General features: G+C 40.5%; 1 protein-coding gene across 1 annotated transcript in view; it reads left to right on the top strand.

Moving 5' to 3' along the window:
• Positions 1-24176, top strand: part of LOC148442248 (uncharacterized) — a 151568-nt gene that overhangs the window by 64238 nt on the left and 63154 nt on the right. Inside the window, exons 19-28 of the mRNA XM_088464124.1 lie at positions 401-661; positions 1633-1893; positions 4424-4684; positions 6304-6561; positions 10966-11223; positions 11940-12200; positions 13770-14027; positions 14102-14356; positions 15616-15876; positions 22382-22642. Coding sequence (XP_088320250.1) covers positions 401-661; positions 1633-1893; positions 4424-4684; positions 6304-6561; positions 10966-11223; positions 11940-12200; positions 13770-14027; positions 14102-14356; positions 15616-15876; positions 22382-22642 — 2595 coding nt within the window. The remainder of the gene's footprint in view (positions 1-400; positions 662-1632; positions 1894-4423; positions 4685-6303; positions 6562-10965; positions 11224-11939; positions 12201-13769; positions 14028-14101; positions 14357-15615; positions 15877-22381; positions 22643-24176) is intronic.

The raw sequence follows: 24176 nt of genomic DNA, 5'->3' as shown, positions 1-24176 counted from the left end.
TTAGTGAAACTAGAACTATTTAATGTTTATGATAATTTGGCCATCAGTATAAAACCAGAAAGATTTAATATTAATGATAATTTTTCCTTCAGTATAAAACCAGAGATATTAATATTTAATATAATTTTTCCTTCACTGTGAAAGTGCTAATATTTCTCAGGCTATAAGCTTAGCATGGCAACTCTCCTTTGTTTCTTTTATTTGCTTTTTACCTGTAAACCTACAGTTCAAAGTTACAGGACCATGGACTGTATAGCCCTTTTATTTGAATAAACACAAGATGACAACCCATTGTCTGGACTGACACATTGGCATACAATAAAATAATCTACAATTTCTGGTATTTTAGATTTTGTCGATTTTGACAAATTGCAATAATCTTTGCTGAATTCCTCTACAGCTCCCTGTGCTCCAGACCATGTCCATACAGCGCTAGACTGCAGTACAAACTCTTTAGCTGTTTCCTGGAATCAGGTGATCGCTACTGAGAGTTTTACTTCCTATCTCATTGCACCTGATGGTGGGAGCAGAACTTGTAACACTGGACAATCAAACTGCACATTTCCTAACCTCCCATGTGGATATGATTTTATTGTTACTGTGTCAGCTGCTAACAGTCGGTGTGGAGGACCAATGAGCCAAGCTGTAAACATCTCTACTGGTAAATAGAGGATATCCTCCTGCTGTCTCATAACATAAAGTTATTTCTATAGAAGTGAGAAGTCATTATGATGCTTTGCCATAACATGTAGCTTGTAATCACTGATGAAGCATTTACCATAATGGTGCTCATCCACCGGTTTTAGTGTCCTCTTTACAAAGAGGTTTCTCTTGCTGTTGCATACACAGTTCTCCTTATCCATTATTAGAGATGTGAACCACATTGCATAACCACACCCTTTATGCTATATCTTGGTGCAAATCTAATAGCATTTGTAGAAATGATATATCATTGTAGTCATCCATGATAAAAAAAAATAATGCAGAATAAAGGGTTGGGCTCCATAGCTGCCGGGATGAAATGCTGACGCCGGAAGACCGATAGAGGAGAATCCTGACAGAGCATGTAAGTACCCTAACCCTACCCTTCTCCCCCCTAACTCTAACTCTCCCTTAGGCGTGCCTAACCCTAAAACTGCCGGTGTGGTGTCTAACCCTAAGTCCCACCTGTGGGTGTCTAAACCTAACCCTCCCCACCCACACCCTAAACCCTCCCGGGGGGGTACCTTGCCCTAACCTCCCCCCCAGTGGTGCCTAACTCCCTCTTCCCCTAGCCTAACCCATCCCGGGGTGTGTGCGGCTAAGTGGACTTACCTCGATCGTTCCAGTGTCCTTTGGCATTCCGGCATTGGGATTAAGAAAGACATAAGTATTTTGATGCTTATCTTAAGTCCCTTGCCGGGCTTCTGCTATTGGGATATAGACCGGCGGCATTTAGTCTATAAACTACATCCCAGAATAAGAGGCGGTTTAAGTCTACCTGCTGTGATCCCATAATAATTATTTTGCAAGATTCTAACAAGTCTGAAATACTGTTTACCATGACGTTTGCATGCACAGCACAGTACAGCCTTTACAATAATTTACTGGTCTTGTAATATATGATTTTTTCCTTCATTGTGCTATACACAGCCCCCTGCGTTCCAATGAGTGTGAACACAGCCCTGGACTGTATTACTAACTCAGCATTGATATCCTGGAGCCTCTCCCGTGGTGCATTGAGTTATATGCCTTCATTGATCGGATCACAAGGAGAGAGATACAACTGCAGCAGTCAGAACACATCATGCTGGATGCGAAATGTCCCATGTGGGGAGTCAAATACTGTGGGGATGATGGCACAGAATGACATCTGCATGAGTATAGAGCACACTGTTGCTGTGCTCCATACATGTAAGATAGTACTTTTAATTCCAGAGTGCGTTGATGAATGTATTTTAGATTATTTGATCTGTTACATAAATATTAATTATGGACGAATTATAAGCTTTAAAAAAGAACACCTAACCACTCTTATGTTTAATCACTGACACATCCTAAAAACACAACTCCAACTTTTTAAATGGTTCTATCCATTGAAAAATCTATTCAAATCAGAAATTCACCACAGGCGGAGTGACAAGTAATGGTAACTTATGACTAACAGCAAAGTTGAATGGGATCGTGGATCAGTGATCTTTATCTCTAATGGAATTGTTGGTTTACTATAGAAAGAGAAATGTCAAACAAATTAATGGGGAAGTCTAGGAGGCCAAACCTTTGCTTTTACAATTTAAGGATTTGCCTGTCTATCATGAGAGAGACAAAACAATTAATGAGAGAGTAGAAGAATTTAGTACAAGGAAAAATTTAAAATTTATATGAAATAAAGTCTAACTAAAAGATTAGAGTACTTACATATATATAGAGTATCTCGGGGTGCACCTTCCTAGAGACCTCTCTAAAGTGCATTCACTTAACTTTACTCCTATACTTGCGAAAATCTGACATGAGCTTACCTCTTGGTCCAGTATTGACATCTTGTGGATTGGGAGGGTAAACATAATTAAATGAATATATTGCCTCATATACTTTATTTACTAAAGGCTCTCTGGGTGCTGATCCCCCATGGTGGGTCTGTGGATCTTCACTGAATGGCAAGGAATTATGTTTGAGGTGGGAGAACTCCCCGATTTAAACATGATGCTTTGTTTAGGAGGAAACATCTGGGTGGTCTCCAACTTCCCAATTTTGGCATCTGTTATGATGCAGTTATGCTTAGCAGAATTTATGATTGGTCCAGGCCAGGTTCTATGAAACAGTGAGTGGCTATTGAGGGTTCCTTTATAAAATCCCTTTTAACTGCTTCTCGTATACCTGGTGTTTCGAACTCAACCGTTGGCCCTACTCTCATGGAAGCATCTTTGGGGCAAGGAGTTCATTTCATCCACTTATTCCCCTTTCACTCTTCTACTCGATAATCCTGCATTCCCTCCTGGGGTCTCAAGGCAGGCTTTAAAATGTTGGTTCAGGGCAGACATTTCACAGATTGGGCAATTATATTACTCATCCAGGGTGATGCCTTTTCTTATATCCAGGCTAGGTGGCATTGGCTGAATAATGAGATATGGAGGTTTCTCCAGGTTAATATTGCTTCACGATAATAATTTGTTTGGTTTAAAATAAATTGGTGTTGAGCACTTTACTATATATCGCAAGAGGAGAAAAATGTAGGACGTTTTGCCTCAGGTAGGCCTTCTCTATGTTCAGATTACACATGCTGTATTCAGACTACAGCATTCAGTGGCTCGGCTCCTCTTCCTGTTTAAAATGTATTTATTTATTAATTATTCTAAAGATAAAATATTTTACTCTAATATGTCTCTTGGTGATTTTTGAGATACTCAATTAGACACTGTTTTGTTACTCAAGTAATTTACAATATTCACTCTAGCTACTTGGGGCCTAACTAGGTATTTCAAGCCCCATACAAAAGTTTGTAAGTGCCCCTATGTACCACCCAATGGTGCAAAATGTAAATAACACATGTAAATGTGACAAAGAAGATGGGTCCCCTCAGCTCTGGGCCCCATAGCAACTGCACCCCTTGCACCTATGGTAGTTTTGCCCATAGATAGATAGATAGATAGATAGATTATTTGTTTTATATAAAAGAGGATTTAGATGTGTTTAGAAGGAGTATATATTTATATATATATTTTAACTAATTTTATTCCCTAGCTTCCCATAATTAATTGGTTACTTTATTGCAATGTAGTTTAACTCCCCCTCATTCTATATTTATCTTATTAATATTTATCTCTGTTTTATATCAGTTACTCTCTATTTAGATTCATAATAGGATTTGAAGATGCAGAACGTACAATATAGCATTAATAGGGTGCATTTTCTTTGCCACCAAAGTATTCCATTCTGTACTAGGGATTTCTATTTTATTCAATTCATGTTAGTATATTTGAATTATGTGAGAGATTTTCAGAAGGGACTACTATCCTTTTAGATTCTGGTCTTGGTCTTTCACTGGTATAATGAATTTATACTCTGTTGTATTAGGTATCACTGGAGAGTACGTTATTTAGCATTCTTAGACAAACTCTTCCTTAAGCCAAGTCCAGAAAGGTGACTTGAGAAAGTAGTTTTTATTAAATCACTGAAATGTTGCACACATACTGTGTCATCCTGCTGAGACTTTGTGGCTGATAAGTTTCAATGGATGAGTTTATTTATATCTTGCTCCTGTATGGAGCTATGTTCTTTTTAACTTTATTACTTGTTAGCCACACTAGTTTAGCACTGTTCATTTTGTTTGTGTAATGGGCCAGTACTTATGGTACAAATGACACAATTAGTTTAAATAAAATTTGTTAGCTCTGATTTTCTTAATAAATCCGTTTGTCAAAAAACATTACATTTTCCTTTTTAGGTCCTTGTGCCCCCCAGAACCTATCCATATTTTACCCCTGTGACTCTAATGTGGTTAAACTGCAGTGGACGTCTTCCCCAGGCAGTGTACATTACAAGTCCAGTGTAATATCGTCACATGGAGAGATATATACATGTAACACAACTGACATAACCTGTGACATTGGAGGACTGCAGTGTGGAGAGATATATAATGTGACTGTCACAGCCTTCAATGATCAACAGGCCAACGTCAGCCTAAAGGAGGTGACATTTCAAACAGGTAAACCGCAACCATAAAAATACAAAATGTGTAAATATTGGTCATGCAAACCTCATCCAGAGTTTCTTATTCCTAATTATGGGATACAGATGTAACCTTCTTTACTAGCTGATAAGCAGAGCAAATGCTACATAAACTGTCATTGTTAGCCACATTAATTCTGTAAGTCACATGTCTATAAAGAGAATAGCCTTCCCTGACAGAAGTCGGAGGACCCAATCATTTGGGTGATACCACTGTTTTTCTCACACTGTTCCTGGCATTGCCCATTTTATTAAGTAATGTATTAGTGCTTCTCACAGTAACTGTAGAAGGAAGTACTTGGGGATTATACAGGTTTAGTCTCCTATATCCAAATATTCCAAAATATGTAATATTCTGAAATACAGATTTTTTTTGGCATGACTGAGATAGTGAAACCTTTGTTTTTTGATGGTTCAATGTACACAAACTTTGTTTAAGGCACAAAATTATTTAAAATATTGTATAAAATAACGTTCAGGCTGTGTGTAAAAGGTGTATAATACATAAATTAATTTCATGTATGTAGACACACTTTGTTTGAGCCACAAAATTATTGAAAATATTGTACAACATGACCTGCAGGCTGTGTGTATAAGGTGTATATAAAACATAAATGCATTCTGTCTTTAGATTTGGGGCCCATTCCCAAGATATTTCATTAGGGTATGCACATATTCCAAACTACGGAATATTCCGATATCCAAAATACATCTGTTCCCAAGCATTTTGGATATGGGAGACTCAACCTGTACTTGCATGACATTTTCATTAGAGAATACAAATTACTTACTTAATTACTAATTTAATCCACCACTAGATGCTATTAGATATGACCAGCACATTTGTTATATTAAATGTGTCATTAAAATACAGCTGTACTATGTACAGTACATGTTTATAATTATTACATTTTAACTTTTTTATAAGTGATTTATCAACATTCTGCTACTGACAAGATGTAGAGTAAAAAAAAAAAGTTTAAAATAAGATAGAGGTATTAAAAAAAATATTTAACAGTAAAAAATGACAATAACCAGACAGAACAAAATATGCAATCTACAGTCATTTAGTGATAAACTGATCATGTTAAACATATTAATATTGTTAATTAATAAATTAGTAAGCAGTATAATGTTATAGGTATATGCATGCACATGGCTATAAAGCACTGGTAATGATCTTCATGTATAGCAGGGCTTCTCAATCCCCATGCATCAGGTAGCCCTTATAATTACAAAGGTTTAGCCCTTAAGTGTGTCACTTTATCCCTAGCACCCACTTAAAGTTATTCCACGCAACCTATTAAAGTTTTAATATAGGTCAGCAAGCCACTTATATATTTAAATATAAAATATACAAAATTTTCTTTATTGCATTTACCTTCTATAGTTTGTTTTTCTTTATTGCATTTACCTTCTATAGTTTGTTAATACATGAAATTGTTATTTTGAGGTTAATCTAAGAACCTGAATTGTACCTTGATTCTATCTGGGTTACCCCTCGTACGGACCCTGCCTTAAAGCAACACCCTTTTTTAACATTTTATCACATGAACAATTAGAAGTGATATAAGTTACTATTTTTCTGAATTCCAGCTCCATGTATTCCTACAAATGTGAGGGCAGAGTTACATTGTGGAACCCGCATTGGAACTTTAAGGTGGGAAACAGCACAAGGAGCTACAACATATTCTGCACTTGTAACTGGAATAAATGGCTGGAGTGGAATGTGCACCTCAGGCAACACAACTTGTGACATCAGTGACCTTGAGTGTGGACAAGTGTACACTGTAACCATCACAGCATCTAACTCCCACTGCAACAGCATAGGTAGTCCTACAGATATCTACACAGGTAAAAATTATTACAGGTGCCGCCTAAAACACCAGCATACTGTGTTCATTATCTGACAATATCCATTTAAGAAAAGCAAATGATCATGTAATAAGAGATCATCTTCTATCAAGCAATTAAATTACATGCAGTGCAAACTAAAGCAACTTCTACATAATGTGAACATGGCAATATTCTGCATATACCTGCAGCAGCTCTGCAATGAGCAGCTATATGTCTCTCAGTGATTCAAGTTTACATGTTTCCTTCTAGGACATTGTTTAAAAGGTTAGACAGTTGAGTGTGGGAAGGTCAAGGTATTAATATAGGGCTGCAAATCCATTTGGGCCAAGGTCATTAGGAAATTTTGGTGTTTTATAATTGATACTTCATCTGTCAATACAGAATTGTTCAAAGACCTGAAGACTAGGGATTGTGTCTAGGAGTGTGGACAACAAAGACCTGCAAATTATATTTATATATCTTTTACATTCATACTGCTTTCAAGCTAGTAGGAGAAAGAGGACACATAGAGGGGAATTCAATTAGAGGAGAAAAGCCATATTCGCCTGTTTTATTGCAAAAAATTGGCCTAAAATTTTTTTGCCAATTTCAATTACAGGACAATTTCGCCTAAGCGGAAACAATTCTCCAAAAAAGTTTCTCCAATCAATAGCTGGTGAAAAGAAATGCAAATTTTGGGGTGCAAATGTGGGGAAACAACTCACATCCCTTGGGGCAGCCCCCCAAAGGACAAATCTGCAAAAAAAAGAAACAAAAACCTAAGAACACCCCAAAAAAGACATGTAGTTTTTGGGGTGAAAATTTAAAAAGTGGGGGGATAAACATTAAAAGTATCAAAATAAACTTCTTGGGGTCCCCAAGTATGGGTCAGGTGTTTTGGGGATTGCAGGTGCATGTAGCAGGTGGATTTTTCACATTTTTTAAAAGTTCACTTTAGAGACATAAAAATATGCTAGCACCCATTTTCAAGCACCCCAAATTTGACAGGACTACTTATTTTCACCAAAAAATACAGCTTTATGCCATTGTTCACCACTTTTACCTAGATGCTAATAGCAAGCAATTTACACAACTTAAGTACGCAAAATAGTTTTATTAGGGCTATTAGTACACATTTATATTGATTCCCTATGTTAATATATCTTTTTCTGGGGTACAGACTGATATCCCCAATTCTTTCAGTACTTTTTGCCTGTTCCGTTTTCACCTGTTTTGCAATTGAAGTAGGCGAAAAGTCGGACAGGCGAAAACCTCGCCTCTAATTGAATATGGCTCATAAACACAATAGAAAGCATTAATAACAACAACTGAACATACTAAACCATGATAGTAACAATTCACAACTATTCCTTGGTATCAGTAAAGTTACAGTAACCTTTTCTAAATCATGATATTAATTTGGTAAGTAGAGGGTATGAAGCAGCTGTTGCAAAGAGTGATGACCAGTGCTAGGGTCGGTGATCCCAAATTGGTCTTGGATATGATTATCATCCTCATCATTTATTTATAAGGTGCCACAAAACTCAACATTTCTTTAAAAAAAACAACAACAACTCCTATATAGAAACAAAACAAGTACATTTAAATTAGATGGAGAAGGTATTGGAATAGGTGGTGAGTAGAGACTGCTCTGCACTTGAGAATCTACAATTTAGAGGGAGAGCATAAAGCTTTTATTTTACACCACATTAGAGCCTTTTATACAGTTACACCACAGTAGAGCCACTTCTACACGTTATACCAAAGTAGAGCCACTTAAACATGTTACACCACAGTCTGGCCCCTTATACACATTACACCACAGTAGAGCCACTTATACACCACAGTAGAGCCGCTTATACACGTTACACCACAGTGAAGCCACTTGTACACATTACACCACAGTAGAGCCACTTCTACACGTTATACCAAAGTAGAGCCACTTATACAGATTACACCACAGTAGAGCCCTTACACACGTTACTCCACAGTAGAACCGCTTGTACACATTACAGCACAGTAGAGCCACTTATAAAAGTTACAGCACAGTAGAACCGCTTATACACTGTACTTCACAGTAGAGCCCAGTCATTGGTATGGAGCTGTCAGTGCCAGAAAATAGTATCAGGTGGAAGTATAATAGGCTGTATGGGTGAGGTGGGCTTTGAGTATGAACTGAAAATATTGCCAACTTGTGGAGAGTATATTCAGGCTGATTAAGGTGTTCCACAAGAAAGAAGTAGCATGAGAGAAGTCTTGGATGCAAAACATAGAGGTGGATTTAAGAGAGGTGCAGGACTTTGGTAGATGTATAAGGATGTGAGGGGGATCATCTCATCTCAACATCAGAGATTTATAAAATGCAGGTGTTGGTGACAGGTTTTAAAGTGATGGATAGTGGCTGCAATTGGATTCTGGATGTTACAGGGAAAGTGTAGATATTTGCAGAGTAATGACGTAGACATGAAATGGCATGAGAGGTGGATTAGTTTCACTGTGAAATTTAGGACAGCTAAAACTGTGAATAGATGAGTCAGGGGAAGACTCTATAGGAGGAGGTTACAGTAGTGAAGGTTGGACATAATAAGAGATTGGATATGAGTAAAAAAAAGGGCATATTCTGGCAATGTTTAGAAGGAAAAGGTGCCCATACTAGGGCAAGGATTGGATGTATGGAGTGAAGCTGAGGGCAGAGTCCAGAGTGACATCAGGGACTGGGACTGAAGACAGAGGAGAGCTGGTGAGATACACTAGAGGAGGGTTCATAAGGAGAGAAAATAATCAGGAGGGAAGATTGTGTTTGGATATCTAAGTAACGATGGTGGAGAGGCATTTGGACACACAATATAAAGAAGAAAGAGAAAGGTCAGGAAGGAGAGGTCGTTTTTGCTATTGTCTGCATAGAGACGATAGTGGAATACAAGAAAGTATAATAGTTTACCATGAGAATAGTTGTAAATAAAAAAAAGCAGAGATCCAAGAACAGAGCCTAGAGGGACAAAACATATGGAGGGGAAGATGTGACAAAAGTATATACAGTACTCTTAAGGAACATTCATTAATTTAGGCAGTGAAATAGGAGAGCACTGTACTCTGAAGGCCAAGGGAATGAAGGATGAACAAGACAAGAAAGTTGTTGTCTGTATCGAAAGCCTCATAGAGGGGAATAAAGATATTACCTTCGACTCATCTATGAGATGATCATTTGTTACTTTAGTAAAATCAGTCTCAATGTAGTACAGTGGTCAGAAGCCAGAATACAGAGGGTTAAGTATGGCATAAGAGCGAGGGCAGATTGGGATGGAAAACCAGCCCCGGAAGTTTATGGAAGCATCCACAATGGGGGCGGGGGTCTGTCAAGAGGGTCGGGATCCCTCCTCATAGTGACTGATTCTAAATTGGACGCAGTTGTGACCTTCCTTGCTTCTTTTACTGCAGTTGCGTCTGCGATTTTATGCTAATGCCACTACAATGCCCTTCCCTGGGGTACATTTGTGCACCCAAATATGCAAGGATTGAGATGCCCACTGCAGTGTCTACAGATTCTAGAGTCATGCTTTCTGCGTCTTTAGACACCACCATTGGTCGCACCATTGAAACTTTCACCAGCCGTATGCTCAGTGCAGATTACAGGGTGCAGGCTGCAGTTGCTGATGGGAGGAAATAGTCCTGTCCTAACACTGCTGGGTGGAAAAGACAGAAGTGAGGCTGTGTCTGTAAGTCTGCCAGCCAGTGAGAGCTGGGGCCTCTCTGCAGCTAGATACATGCTGCATAAGATTATATAACATATACACAATAAATACTAAATGATTAAATACTAAAATTATAATTTTGTCAGGATTTTTCTCATAAATCAAGTAAATGTGAACTTCCTGTGAAGTCATACTAAGGTTCTTGTCTAGCTTCGGCTTTAAGAGCAACTGGGACTTTTAGTAAAATTAAAACAGCTGGAGAGTCACAGTTTTAATCTGTGCTATACAGATTCTCCTACATCCTTAATTAAATTGTTCACTAGTCCATTCAGCCTGAGGAATCTCTGGCCCAGATATTGACGCTTCTTGGGCCCCGATAACTGTGCAGGCTTCTTTAGGAAAAGTTGGTGCTATGTATAAAGTCTAGGAGGGATGGGATTGTGCAACCCAATGGGAATCTATTGGTACAGTACGCACATTCAATTTGCCCTGCCTATAATCCAGCTCTTCCATCATCACCACCTCTGGAAGCTGTGTTGTGCCACCACCCATTGCTTTTTTTTCCCCAAATGACACCATTCTAGGTGCACTTCTTACAGTATATAATATTGCTTTACTTACGCACTGCATTTCCGTTTTATATAAATTTTGCTACATTTATATAGAACTATATATGTCCTGGAAATGAGCAGTTTAATCATACCCGCCTCTCATCATGTCTTTTTTTTAGTTCCTTGTGTTCCACAAAATGTGAGACCAGTAGTTATGTGTGGAACAAATATTACAGAGGTGTCCTGGGACAGAACACCAGGAGCTTTCAACTACACAGCAATAGTCATTGGCACCAAAGGAGAAGTACATTCGTGCTCTACAGCAGAAGCAACATGTAACATTGAGGCACTGGACTGTGGTCAGGCCTACTATGTTACAGTCACTGCATATGGGGAACAGTGTAAAACTGAGAGTACAACTGTTGAATTCCACACAGGTAAGAATTCCTTCCAATCTCCAATGTGGTTGCCACACATTGCTGTATTTATGTTTTATATTTTTAGCAGTATTACTGCATGTTTGTTCCCTTAACAAGATAACAATCTTTACAAAAACTGGTGCCATTACCATCTCAGTTGTGCTGAAGTAATGCTAAAAATAAGCAAGAAAGAAAAATATTGTTGAATGTCAGAAATACTTATATAATGCAAGTTACATGATGCGGTTATGAAGGAAAACTGCTGAATAAAAATGGTACTTAACCCAAGTATCACTGGTAGTGACTATATATGCAATATACATATCTCCCTAATTTAATTGACTTTAGGATAAACAAGTATAATGATTATTTAAAATTTGAGGTATTTATTTCTTGAGTAAATGTAAGCAATTACCCACCCTTTATTGTAGCTTACCCCGCCCTCTTCAACAAAAAACCCAGCAAAGACAAACTGTCATCTCGTTGAGACCAGGGAGCTAGAATCCCATTCCTGTTTATAAAAGCTCAGGTTCCCCTATTTAAACGTTGTAAATATTGCTCACTATATAAATGGTGCTTTATTACATTTTAACTATTTTATTGGTTGACTTTATAACTTAAAAAATGTGACGTAATTGTTTTTTAAATCCATACTATTTTTTATTTACAAATCAGCTTTTCCATGTTGGCCAAATACACTTTTTATATGATTACTATTACAATCATCTTTCCAGGTCCCTGTGTGCCTCAGATATTAAACACAATGCCTGCATGTGCAGTGGACTCTTTCACACTCTCTTGGGCTGCTGTCTTGGGAGCAGATTATTACGTTGGAAAATTGACAAATAAGAATGGGAAGTCAGTGACTTGTAACACTACAGATCAGAGCTGCAACATCAGAGGCACAGAGTGTGGGGAGGCTTATACTGTGACTATAGAAGCACATAATGACCAGTGTAGCAGCAAAGTCAATTCCTCTTTTCTTCTATATACAGGTAAATGTGGTCACAGAATCAGCACTCTTAAATGTTTATTGTGAAACTGTCTGGTTATTGTGCCTGGTTCTGTTACTTGCTGATTACTACAGAGGAGTGTGTGTGTGTGTGTGTGTGTGTGTGTGTGTGTGTGTGTGTGTGTGTGTGTGTGTGTGTGTGTGTGTGTGTGTGTGTGTGTGTGTGTGTGTGTGTGTGTGTGTGTGTTGGACACCCTACTTAAACATGATAAGTCAGTGATTCCCAGCCTCGGTCCTCAAAGCACACCAACAGTCCTGGTCTTAGTGATATAAATAAGTCACCTGTACTCAAGTATGGCTATCCTTAAAATCTGGACTGTTAGTGTGCCTTGAGGACCGTGGTTGGGAACCCCTGCGATAAGTGGTTCTACCATGCTGAGACTTGTAGCACCATGCAGGAAAAAAATGCTGTTGAATACTCTAATAGGGGGTGTGGGCAATAAGCAGCCCATAGCTGTTATACAACTACTCATTTCAGCATGCCCTGCCACAAATTTGCTATTTGGCCTTGCTAAAACTGTTGCAAGACATGTTGGGATGTGTAGTTCACCAACAGCTGGATGGTCGCTTATTGCCCACCCCTGCATCGAAGCACTAAGAACAGTGATAGTCAAAACAATTGTGATAAACTCTATAATCAACATGGAGTATAAAGAAAGTCCTTAGTACGTTTGGCTAAAATGCTTGCCCATCCACCACGTCACGGTAAAACCCATCAGATAGGTCCCTAACATCCTTAATACTAACACATTGGGCCTGATTCATAGATGGATACAGTGCCGATGGTTACGCAGTTGAGCGATTAATTGCTACTGCCCATGCACAAATAGTTTTGAAAACCCCTAGGGCACAAGCTTCACCAAATGTATTGACCCATACGCTGATGGGAAAAAAATTGGTTTTAAATCCCCAGTGCAGATTAGAGAAGTTGTCAGTTTTTTGGGGAAAATCTTTTAATGTTTTTTTTTTGGTACATCATCTTTCATGCTATTCCCAGGCATAGACTATGTAACGGAAATGTAATTTCATAATCTATTCTTATACCCTTTTATTTAATTCAAAACTGTTTGCATTCTATTACTGTGTCTATTTGTGTTATCTTTTTATCCAAACCATTGTGACTACCTTATGTCATGTTAAATTACCCTTAATAAACCCAGTTGTGTTTCTAAATGTATTCATGCACTAGGGATCGCTTGGTTATTTTGGTAACACTACACAACAGATACTGTTAGTAAGTAGACATAAGTGTTGGTAAACTGAAGACTGTCCAGTCAAACTATAGCTTTTGGGAAATCTTGTACTAAAGCTGGCAGAACAGGTCCCGTTCCATGCACCCTGCAGTCCAAATGTTGGTACCACCCACTAGACCCTGCATCCTGGGCGTCAAGAGGCATGACTACAGCCACAATGTATGAGGACACACCTGTAGGCACATTACATCACAATACAAGAATAAAATGGATTTTTGCTGTGCTTACCTCCAACTGTGCATAAGTAATAAAACTCATCTGAGAAACTGTTACAATTAATATTTTATTTTAATTTTCAGCTCCCTGTGTTCCCACAAATCTTACCAGCTCTGTCACCTGTGAGACACAGTATTTGACTGTATCATGGGATGAAGCCCCTGGATCAATTACATACACTGTCACAGCTCATAGTGCACAGGATGAGACTTCCTTTAAAACCCAAAACACTTCCTATGAATTTAAAGACCTGTTATGTGATGAGGAATATGAAGTCATCATAAGCAGTGAATCTGCAACTTGCAGCAGTTTAGGGAACAGTTCTCTTCGTGTTAGGACAAGTAAGTATTAAATAAAAAAAAATGTTGAATGCTGTAGAAGGACAAATATTTATTTTCTTATATTGTATTTCTAGTTCCCTGCGCTCCTAATATTCTGGAAGCCTATGCAGCATGTGAAAATAATTCAGGCATAATACACTGGGATTTTAGCCACAATGCCAGATCATATATGGCTATAGTAGAAGGAGTTAATCGCTTGTCCTGTAACACAACTGATACTGCCTGCGAGATCCCCAAGTTAGAATGTGGACAGAATTATACAGCGACTGTTTGGGCAGAAGATGGAACATGCACTGGGCAAAATAGTACTAAACTTACATTTAAAACAGGTGAGTATAAAGTTATGGACGTTATGTCGGCAGTGAAAATGTAGACATGCGGTATGTCAACTACATGATGTCAACATATTCTGTATGGCGACATGTTCATCACTGTATATCAACATGCACAATGTCAACTTGTGACATGTTCACAATGTCAACACCTAACCCTAATGCTAACCCTAATGTTGACACTGTGTTGACATGTCATATGTTGACATTTTATCCATGGTCGATATCGTGATATTCAACATTATGAATTTCAACATAGTGAATGTCTACTTGATGAATGCATACCATAATGTGTAGTATTTTTGTGAAATAGTCCTAATTTACAGGAAATGAGGGAACATGGGTAATAAGCCAAAACCTCTAGGGGGAGATGTATCAAAGCTTGGAGATAAAGTACCAAACAATCAGCTTCTGTCATTTTTCAAACACAGGGGTCTAGTTACTAAGGGGAGAAAAGGGGGAAAAATGCTAAAGACAGAGAAAATCCCATAACATACCGCTTCTCAGTATGTACTAAAGGGATTTTCTCTGCCTGTAGCCTGCCAGCGCTAAGTGCAGACTACAACATCGCACTGCACCTGGGTCACTTAGCGCTGCTATAAACACCTATGGCAGCACTAGTGTCTCAGGTATTACTAAGAGGAGATGTCACTTACCGTCTGCTGACTTCTCCAGCGCTGATATCGCCTCCTGTAGCTGCTGGTATCTGCTTCTCCTCACTGAAGAAGCAGGACTTGAGCTGTGTCAGGTTGGCCATTTGTAAATAAAGTTTCTTGAAAAAAAAAAAGGCGCTGCTGTCGGCCGGAGATGGTGAGTAACACAGGGTGTAGGGGAAGGGAGCCTCAGCTGTTACCGCCTAGGGGGTGATGGTGAGTAACACAGGGTGTAGGGGAAGGGAGCCTCAGCTGTTACCGCCTAGGGGGTGATGGTGAGTAACACAGGGTGTAGGGGAAGGGAGCCTCAGCTGTTACCGCCTAGGGGGTGACTTAATGATCACCCTCCTCGGCTGGTCTATTTTTAGTAACTGCTGCGTTAGCCAGCTCCTGCTTCACAGCGGTAGCAGGCGAAGCAGGAGTGGCATTAACACAGTGTCTTAGTAAATAGACCCCACAGTCTGTAAAATGACAGTTAGAAGATGATTGGTTAGTACTTTATCTCTCTCCACTTTATTTCTCTCCAAGCTTTGATAAGACTGTTATAAACTCTGTTCTTACTGTTCAAGTTGTACTTTTAATACTATATTTCCTTACTTTCAGTGCCATGTGTAGTTCAGAATGTTACCTCAACAGTAATGTGCCAGGAGAATACACTCCATGTATCCTGGATTGTCAGTTCTGGAGCAACGGCCTATTTTGCTACTGCTGTAGGAAGCCAGGGTGATGTTGTTACAGCAGACACAACAGAAGCTAACCTCCTGTTATCTCCACTGCAGTGTGGGGCGGTGTACAGCCTGACCGTTTTGGCTATAAATGACGAATGTAAGAGCCCTGAGAGTGCTGCAGTGGAAGTCATATCTGGTGAGTATCCAGCTACCAAGAAATATCTGCACTGCGAGTTAGAGTTATGACTTTATCAGCGCTGTCTGGTACTTCTCCTCCGCCTGCTCCTTCCCTGCGCCCTCCCCCTGGCCATAAATTATTATCTGCTACCGGTGGGTGGAGGGTGGGAATTTTTTCCTCACGGACCCAGCACCCGCACAGATCGAGCGTGCCTGGAGCCAGCCCTGGACTTTATGTAAAGAGAAGAAAGACCTTTGTATTAGTAAGGGAACACACGTATGCTTATGGAACATAAAAAGACATAATTACAGTAGAAATAATTGTTTTAGTCTATTTGTGGTTCTCATATCTCAGAACTACAGAATGATCGGTTTGTACTTTCATAGAGATATGGAAGCTCATAGTGAGCTGAGTGTATATCTGTTTGCTAACAGTAAAAAACTCACATTTATACTGTGCATGCATGAAAAATGATGCATAACTCCATGCCCATATGTAGATTAGGATGCATCTTACACATGCAACTCCTTCCACTTAGAATGGAAAAATGTGAGGGAAGAGGTGGTCAGTGGTTCTACAAGCACCGCCAGACCTCGATAGTTTAGAACTGCCAAAGTGTACCTGCAACATTAGTAATGTTAATCTTTACTGATATACTGTATTTCCCCAACACCCACCGCACAGGTTTGTTGGGAAAAGCTTTAGAGCTTTTATTACAGGCTCCCCCAGCGAATGGAACCCCGTGCTGGACATGCTAGGGCTGAGAGACACCTTAACAGGGAGACCAGGCGCTATGGGATTCTTCATTATAGTGTGACAAGCCACTTCCAATCATCACATTTTTTCATATGGACCCCACGTTGTTTTCCCCACTGAATCTGATGCTACCAGCCCCAATTATGACAGGTGGTGGCATGTTCTTATTGTTGTTGATTTTTTAACTATATATTTTGTATATTTTGTTTGTATATTTTGTATATTTTGTTTCACACTACATTAAATCTCCGATCATAATCATTAAGATGATGGTGCTAGCTGGCGTTTGGTTGTTATGAGCCACTTCTCCACCTTTCCTTTTTAGAAGGTTTGATACATCTCTCCTTTAGTAGTTTTAAGCTGGGTACACACTAAACAACTCTGTACCCAACGATGCGACTCACGACCCTGGAGCCAATGGGCCAACATATCGGGCAGTCTGTATATACTGGGCGATTCAATGCCTGACCACCCGATATGCTGGCCCGTGCTGCATAGCACTGCACAGGATCATCAGCCACATTGCTTGATCTTCCTGCATGTACAAAAGATCAGGCGATGCGGCTGACGATCCAACGGGAGCGTGCACTACATGAAGTAATGCATACACACTGGACAATTTTAACGATTTGTCATTTAATAAAATCGTCTAGTGTGTAGGGACTTTTAGAAGTGACCATTTTCTTATCTAGACATAAGGGTTTCTTATCCCTCTTCTACAAAAGCTCAGTTTGTTACAGTCTCATACAGTATGAGCTCCTGCCTAAAGAAATTTTTCCATAGGCGTGATCATAAGACTCTGGGCTTTTATAGCTAATTAGACACATGGACACTTAAGAAACCAGAAAATATATATATATATATATATATATATATATATATATATATATATGGTATATATATAATTTTTTGTTCAGTTTTACCTATTTTTGCAGAAATATTATTTGTTCTATTGAAAGTAATTGGGATTTTTACAACTATATATTCCACCCATTATCCCATAGAAATAATGGCCCTCATTCAGAGCCGGACGCTCTGAGCAGTGGGTCACCACCCACAGCTCATACGAGCATGCAGGATGATGGTCGCGATGGTCTTGACCATCGCGACCATCGCCAGTGCGACCAGAAGCCTGTGGTCGGGGTTTTCGACCACAAGCCCTGGAGTGATTTTGGCTCTATCAGAGCCAAAATCACTCCCACTGACATCACTAGTGATGTCAGTGGGGCCGGCTTCAGACGGTAGGCGTTCCCTAGGGAACGCCTCCGTCTGGGAGGCACGCCCCCGGCACGCCCACCAAAGGGGGCGTGCTGTCAGTCAACATCGACAGCACGCCCCCTTTGATCAGACACAACGAGCGAAGGAAAGTCCTTCGCTCGTCGCGTCTGGCGCATGCGCACGACGGAGCTCCCTCCGTCGTGCGCATGCGCAGTGCACACCATCGACCCACTTGCGAGCGGACAGCAGAAAAATATTATTTGTTCTATTGAAAGTAATTGGGATTTTTACAACTATATATTCCACCCATTATCCCATAGAAATAATGTCAGATGTTGCACTTATCAACCAGCCATCTAAGTATGGTATAATGTGGATCCAGGGCCGGATTAAGGGGGGGGGGGGGTTCGACAGGGACGGTCGTCCCTGGGCCCCCACACACAGAGGGGCCCCCACACAGGGTCGATGTGACCCTGTCCAGCGGCACCTGATCCCGGGTAGAGGCTCTGGAGCTGCGCTGTTCGACAGACTGCATGAAGCAGCACACTCAGTGCTGCTGCATCAGCTGTCTTGGGGGCCCATTTATTAATGATCACATTTTGCAATACGATCAGGGCATGTAGTACCGCCCATGATCGCATTGCAAAATACGATCATAGCGGCCGGATGTATTAACCGGCACATGCAGGGTGATTGGCTCCGAAATCGTTCCTGCGATGTGGCCGGAGTGCATTTGGGACTGCTGCGCACGCGCAGTACCGCGGACTGCACATGAGCGGCGCCCGTTGCCGGCGTAGGGATCTGGGAGATCCCTCTGCTGACTGATATGCAGTAAGTGCCTATAGACTACAGTGGCTAACGCTATCTTCAGATGGCGTTAGCTGCTGGGGCCAATATCGGGAATGCTTCGCATTCCGGATATTTGTACATTTGGCAGCATCGCATCCCCTATAGAAACCTATGGGGGAGGCGGCTGCCAGCGGCAATGGAGGGATCGGAGATACCTGCTGCGGTCCCTCCTTCATACATCCGGGGGTACTTAGTATTTGAGGTAAACCCCCGAAAACGTCTGTTTTCGGGGATTTTACCTCAAATATTGAATGATAAATGGGCCCCTAAGGGAGAGAGAGAGGGCCAGCTTTACTGTGACTAAATCCCTCCGACTCCCGCCGATGCCTCAGCTGGCCGCATTGGGGGCAGAGCCAATACGGCAAGCCCCACCCCCATATTCCTGCAAATCGCGTCATTAATCACGGGGGGAGGAGCCTAACGAATTGAGGAGGTACCGGCCGGGTCCTTTTGCAACCTGCTGCTGATTAAATGTAAGTGTACTGTTTTAGTGTATGTATGTACAGTATTTATGCATGTATGTGATATTATGCATATGTGTTGGTGTGCATACTGTGTATGTATGTGTTATTGTGTATATATGTGTTAGTGTGTGTATACTGTTTATGTGTATGTGTGAGTGGTGTCTTTGTGTGGGGTTTTCGAAGGGGGGTAGGCTCGGCTCTGTGTGGCTTGAAGGGGGCCCCCACTGCTAAATTGCCTTGGGACCCCCACAAGCCTTAATCCGGCCCTGTGTGGATCTCATCCTATCCTAATTTAGTTGCTTAAAAAAACTACAAATTTTATTTTGATCCATTAGAAACTCTTAAAATTATGGTTTATTTTAAGTAATTCATATGAAGTACACCTACTGTAAATAGGAATGTATATTCCAGTGGATTCTGGATATAGTCTGCAAATTCATTGTAAAACGAAAAGCTTGAATATAAAGCTTGCTATGTATTAATACACTCAGGTTTAGTGGCTTGATGTGTGTTCTAATACAGATTACAATTCTAAATAAAGTTGTTATTAAAGTGTGTGGATATGGGCCATATGACTTAAGGGGATGTAGTATAATGTCGGCAGTTATGATGTTAACATTAAACATTTTGGCGTGTGCAGAAAGTCAACATGTTCACAATGCCGACATGTGAAACGCCAACATTCTGCATGGACCTGCCATAGAGGGCTAGGAATAGGATGAGGGAGCGGAGGTTAGGATTAGGCTATGGGAATATTGGGGTTAGGTATTAGGGGGAGTATTGGTGGTTAGGAATACTGCGTCCATCATCAATTATCATAAGTTAACCGCTGGAACCGGAGGGCACCGCAGTAGCCGCCGGACCCGCAGGACCAGGTAAGGCAGTACTAGACCACCATGGACATTTTGTTGACATTCTAATCATGTCAACATTTCATCAGTGTCAACATGATGAATGTCGACAAAATATACAACACCCGAGTGAAGTATTTCTCAAGGTTGATGGTAGTTTTAATTTGCTTATTATTGTGTCTCTTGATAATCCCATTCCAGCATCTGCAACCTAACTAAATTAGTGGTGTGTAATATTCTAGGATCTAAATGAGTGATGTGTAATATTCTAGGAGATTCTAAATGAGTGGTGTGTAAAATTGTAGTAATAAAAAAAAAATTATAATATATATTATCTAAGTCTTTTCCATACTACTTACTCTTAAGTTAACCTACCCAGCACTAAATGGTGACTCTTGAAGAACTTTAACCCTGATAACAGTATCATACCAATATTATAATCATAAACTGTACTTCCACAACACTAATTATTTGTACTTTGTGTATAATTGTAAGTTATAGTTTTACTGTATATATATATATATATATATATATATATATATATACAGTCAGGTCCATAAATATTGGGACATTGACAGAATTTTCATATTTTGGCCTCTATTCATCACCACAATGGCTTTCAAATGAAGCAAACAAGATGTGATTTAACTGCAGACTTTCAGATTTAATTTGAGGGTAATTACATCCAAATCAGGTGAACGGTGTAGAAATTACAACGGTTTCTATATGTGCCTCCCACTTTTTAAGGGACCAAAAGTAATGGGACAAACTAAACAATCCTAAATCTAACTTTCACTTATTAATACTTTGTTGCAAATCCTTTGCAGGCAATTACAGCCTGAAGTCTGGAACGCATAGACATCACCAGACGCTGGGTTTCATCCCTGGTGATGCTCTGCCAGGCCTCTACTGCGAATGTCTTCAGTTCCTGCTTGTTCTTGGGGCATTTTCCCTTCAGTTTTGTCTTCATCAAGTGAAATGCATGCTCAATCAGATTCAAGTCAGGGGATTGACTTGGCCATTGCATAACATTCCACTTTTTAGCCTTAAAAAACTCCTTGGTTGCTTTTGCAGTATGCTTCGGGTCATTGTCCATCTGCACTGTGAAGCGCCATCCAATGAGTTCTGAAGTATTTGACTGAATATGAGCATATAATATTGCCCGAAACACTTCAGAATTCATTCTGCTGCTTTTGTCAGCAGTCACATCATCAATAAATACAAGGGAACCAGTTCCATTGGCAACCATACATGCCCATGCCATGACACTACCACCACCATGCTTCACTGATGAGGATCATGAGCAGTTCCTTTCCTTCTCTTCTCTTCCCATCACTCTGGTACAAGTTGATCTTTGTCTCATCTGTCCATAGGATGTTGTTCCAGAACTGTAATGGCTTTTTTAGATGTTGTTTGGCAAACTCTAATCTGGTCTTCCTGTTTTTGTGGCTCACCAATGGTTTGCATCTTGTGGTGAACCCTCTACATTCACTCTTGTGAAGTCTTCTCTTGATTGTTGACTTTGACACATATACACCTACCTCCTGGAGAGTGTTCTTGATTTGGCCACCTGTTGTGAAGGGGTTTTTCTTCACCAGGGAAATAATTCTTTTGTCATCCACCACAGTTGTTTTCCGTGGTTTTCCGGGTCTTTTGGAGTTGCTGAGCTCTCCGGTGTGTTCTTTCTTTTTAAGAATGTTCCAAACAGTTGATTTGGCCACACCTAATGTTTTTGCTATCTCTCTGATGGGTTTGTTTTGATTTTTCAGCCTAATGATGGCTTGCTTCACTGATAGTGACAGCTCTTTGGATCTCATATTGAGAGTTGATAGCAACTGATTCCAAATGCAAATGTCACACCTAGAATCAACTCCAGACCATTTACCTGCTTAATTGATAATGAAATAACGAGGGAATAGCTCACACCTGTCCATGAAATAGCTTTTGAGTTGATAGTCCCATTACTTTTGGTCCCTTAAAAAGTGGGAGGCACATATTGAAACTGTTGTAATTCCTACACCGTTCACCCGATTTGGATGTAATTACCCTCAAATTAAATCTGAAAGTCTGCAGTTAAAGCACATCTTGTTTGTTTCATTTCAAAACCATTGTGGTGGTGAATAGAGGCCAAAATCTGAAAATTCTGTCAATGTCCCAATATTTATGGACCTGACTGTATATATATAAAATCTTTTAAATGGTCTTCGTCAGTAAGGCTTGGATCCATGTATTAAACAGTTGTATAATTCATATATGTCCCTTATTCATCAAATTTTCTCACTGCGGTCAGTCCATGTGTGCAACGATTAAAAATTAAACAGCCCTGTATAATACAGCCATAGATTATGTTTACAAAAGTTAATTTATATTACCTACATTGTCTAGCCCCTTGCAGCCCAATGCATCTTACAGCTTCAGCGGAATGTGATATAAATGGAGCATCAGCCACCTGGGAACTTAGTGCCGGAGCAGTGTCATATATTGCCGTATTTCTTGGGCCAGATGGAGATGAAGTTTCCTGTACTTCGCTATCCACCTCGTGTTCAGTATCTGGACTACACTGTGGACAAGCTTACAATGTTACAGTCACTGCCTTTGATGGAAGTTGTAACAGCATAACGACAAAAGCAACAATTGTCACAACAGGTAATTTTAATATACGGAATAATGTATTTCAGCTGTATGTACCAAGGTTGCAAACAATCTTCTCACTGCCCGATATAATGGTCCATTTCTTCGTACTGATCCTCCTCGACCTCTGGTGCTGTTGGCACTGTGTACTACTCTAACCTCCTACAAACCCTCCACTCCATTGGTCTCACTGACTTTTTCTGGTTATTTTCCCAACTTTCCAATAATTTCTTATCTGTCTCTTCTCCTGTTTACACCTTCCATTCTTTTCTTCTATCAGTGTCCCCCAAAGGTCCGTTCTTGGGCCCAGTCTCTCGCCTCCATGTATACCCTTGCTGAGTCTTATACCATCAGTTCTTTCGGCCCCTGAAATTAACTTCTGTGTTAATAAAACTCAATTTACCTCTCCTCCTACCTTAACTCTTCTAGTATCTTAACCCTTGCATCTACAGATATCTATCCTTATATTTTTTATCTGTTAGGGAAAATTCTGCTTTTATATTTCAATAGCTTTTTACAGCTATGTGAGAGGCTACAGTGTCATCTAAATATAAAAATTAAATATATGTCAATGAAAGCTATATAGAGGGGTGGATTGGACCATCAGCACAAGGAAATAAGATAGTACTCTGGCCCTGATTCAGAGCCGGACGCTCTGACAGAGCGCTCGCTCTGAATCAGGGACAGTCTTTTTTTTTTTAGAACGGCCTCCTGGCCGCTCGCATAGCTGTGGGTGACCACCCACAGCTATAGCGAGCAGCCAGGAAGATGGTCGCGATGGTCAAGATAATCGCAACCATCGGGCTTGCGATGAGACCCTTGTGGTAGGGTCTCGTTGCCGCAAGCCCCCAGAGAGATTTCGGCATTAACAGAGCCGAAATCTCTCCCACTGACATCGTGATGTCAGTGGGGCCGACCCCAAATGGAGGCGTTCACATGGAAACGCCTCCGTTTGGGCAGCCACTGCCCTGGCCTGCCCACCAAAGGGGGCGGTCTGTCACTCAACATCGACAGCATGCCCCCTTTGGTACGAGACCCGGAGCGACGGATTGCCCGTCGCTATCCAGGTCTTGCGCATGCGCATGACGGAGCCGGCTCCGTCGTGCGCATGCACTCTGGGCCACCATCGACCCGGTTGCGAGCGCTCAGCGCTTGCGACCGGGTCTGAATCAGGCCCTCTGTCCTGCCTTCTGCCCAAAACTAGTAGAGTGCTATTTTTCTTATGCTCCACAACGACAAGGGTAAGTGTGGGGCATTAGGCTGTTGGCCATTTCTCTGACCTGTTTCCAACCGGTTCTGTGGGAACTGAAGTACAAGGGCATTTGTGGTTATTTTATTTACCGAAAGTAGCCACAACTAGTAAACACTGCAGCACTTGATGGGTGATGTGCCGAGAAGTTGCCCATACCAGTCAATCAGCTACAAGCTGACATTTATCTAGCAGTCTATAAAATGACAGCTAGAAGCTTAATGGTTGCTATGGGCAAAGTCTCCACTTTATCTCTCTCAAAGGTTTAATACATTTTCTGCATGGTCTCTACACTACAGA

This window comes from Taudactylus pleione, unplaced genomic scaffold, assembly GCF_031769625.1.
Source record: "Taudactylus pleione unplaced genomic scaffold, aTauple2 ptg001594l, whole genome shotgun sequence".
Classification (NCBI taxonomy): domain Eukaryota; kingdom Metazoa; phylum Chordata; class Amphibia; order Anura; family Myobatrachidae; genus Taudactylus; species Taudactylus pleione.
This window is presented reverse-complemented; position numbering and strand designations above follow the sequence as displayed.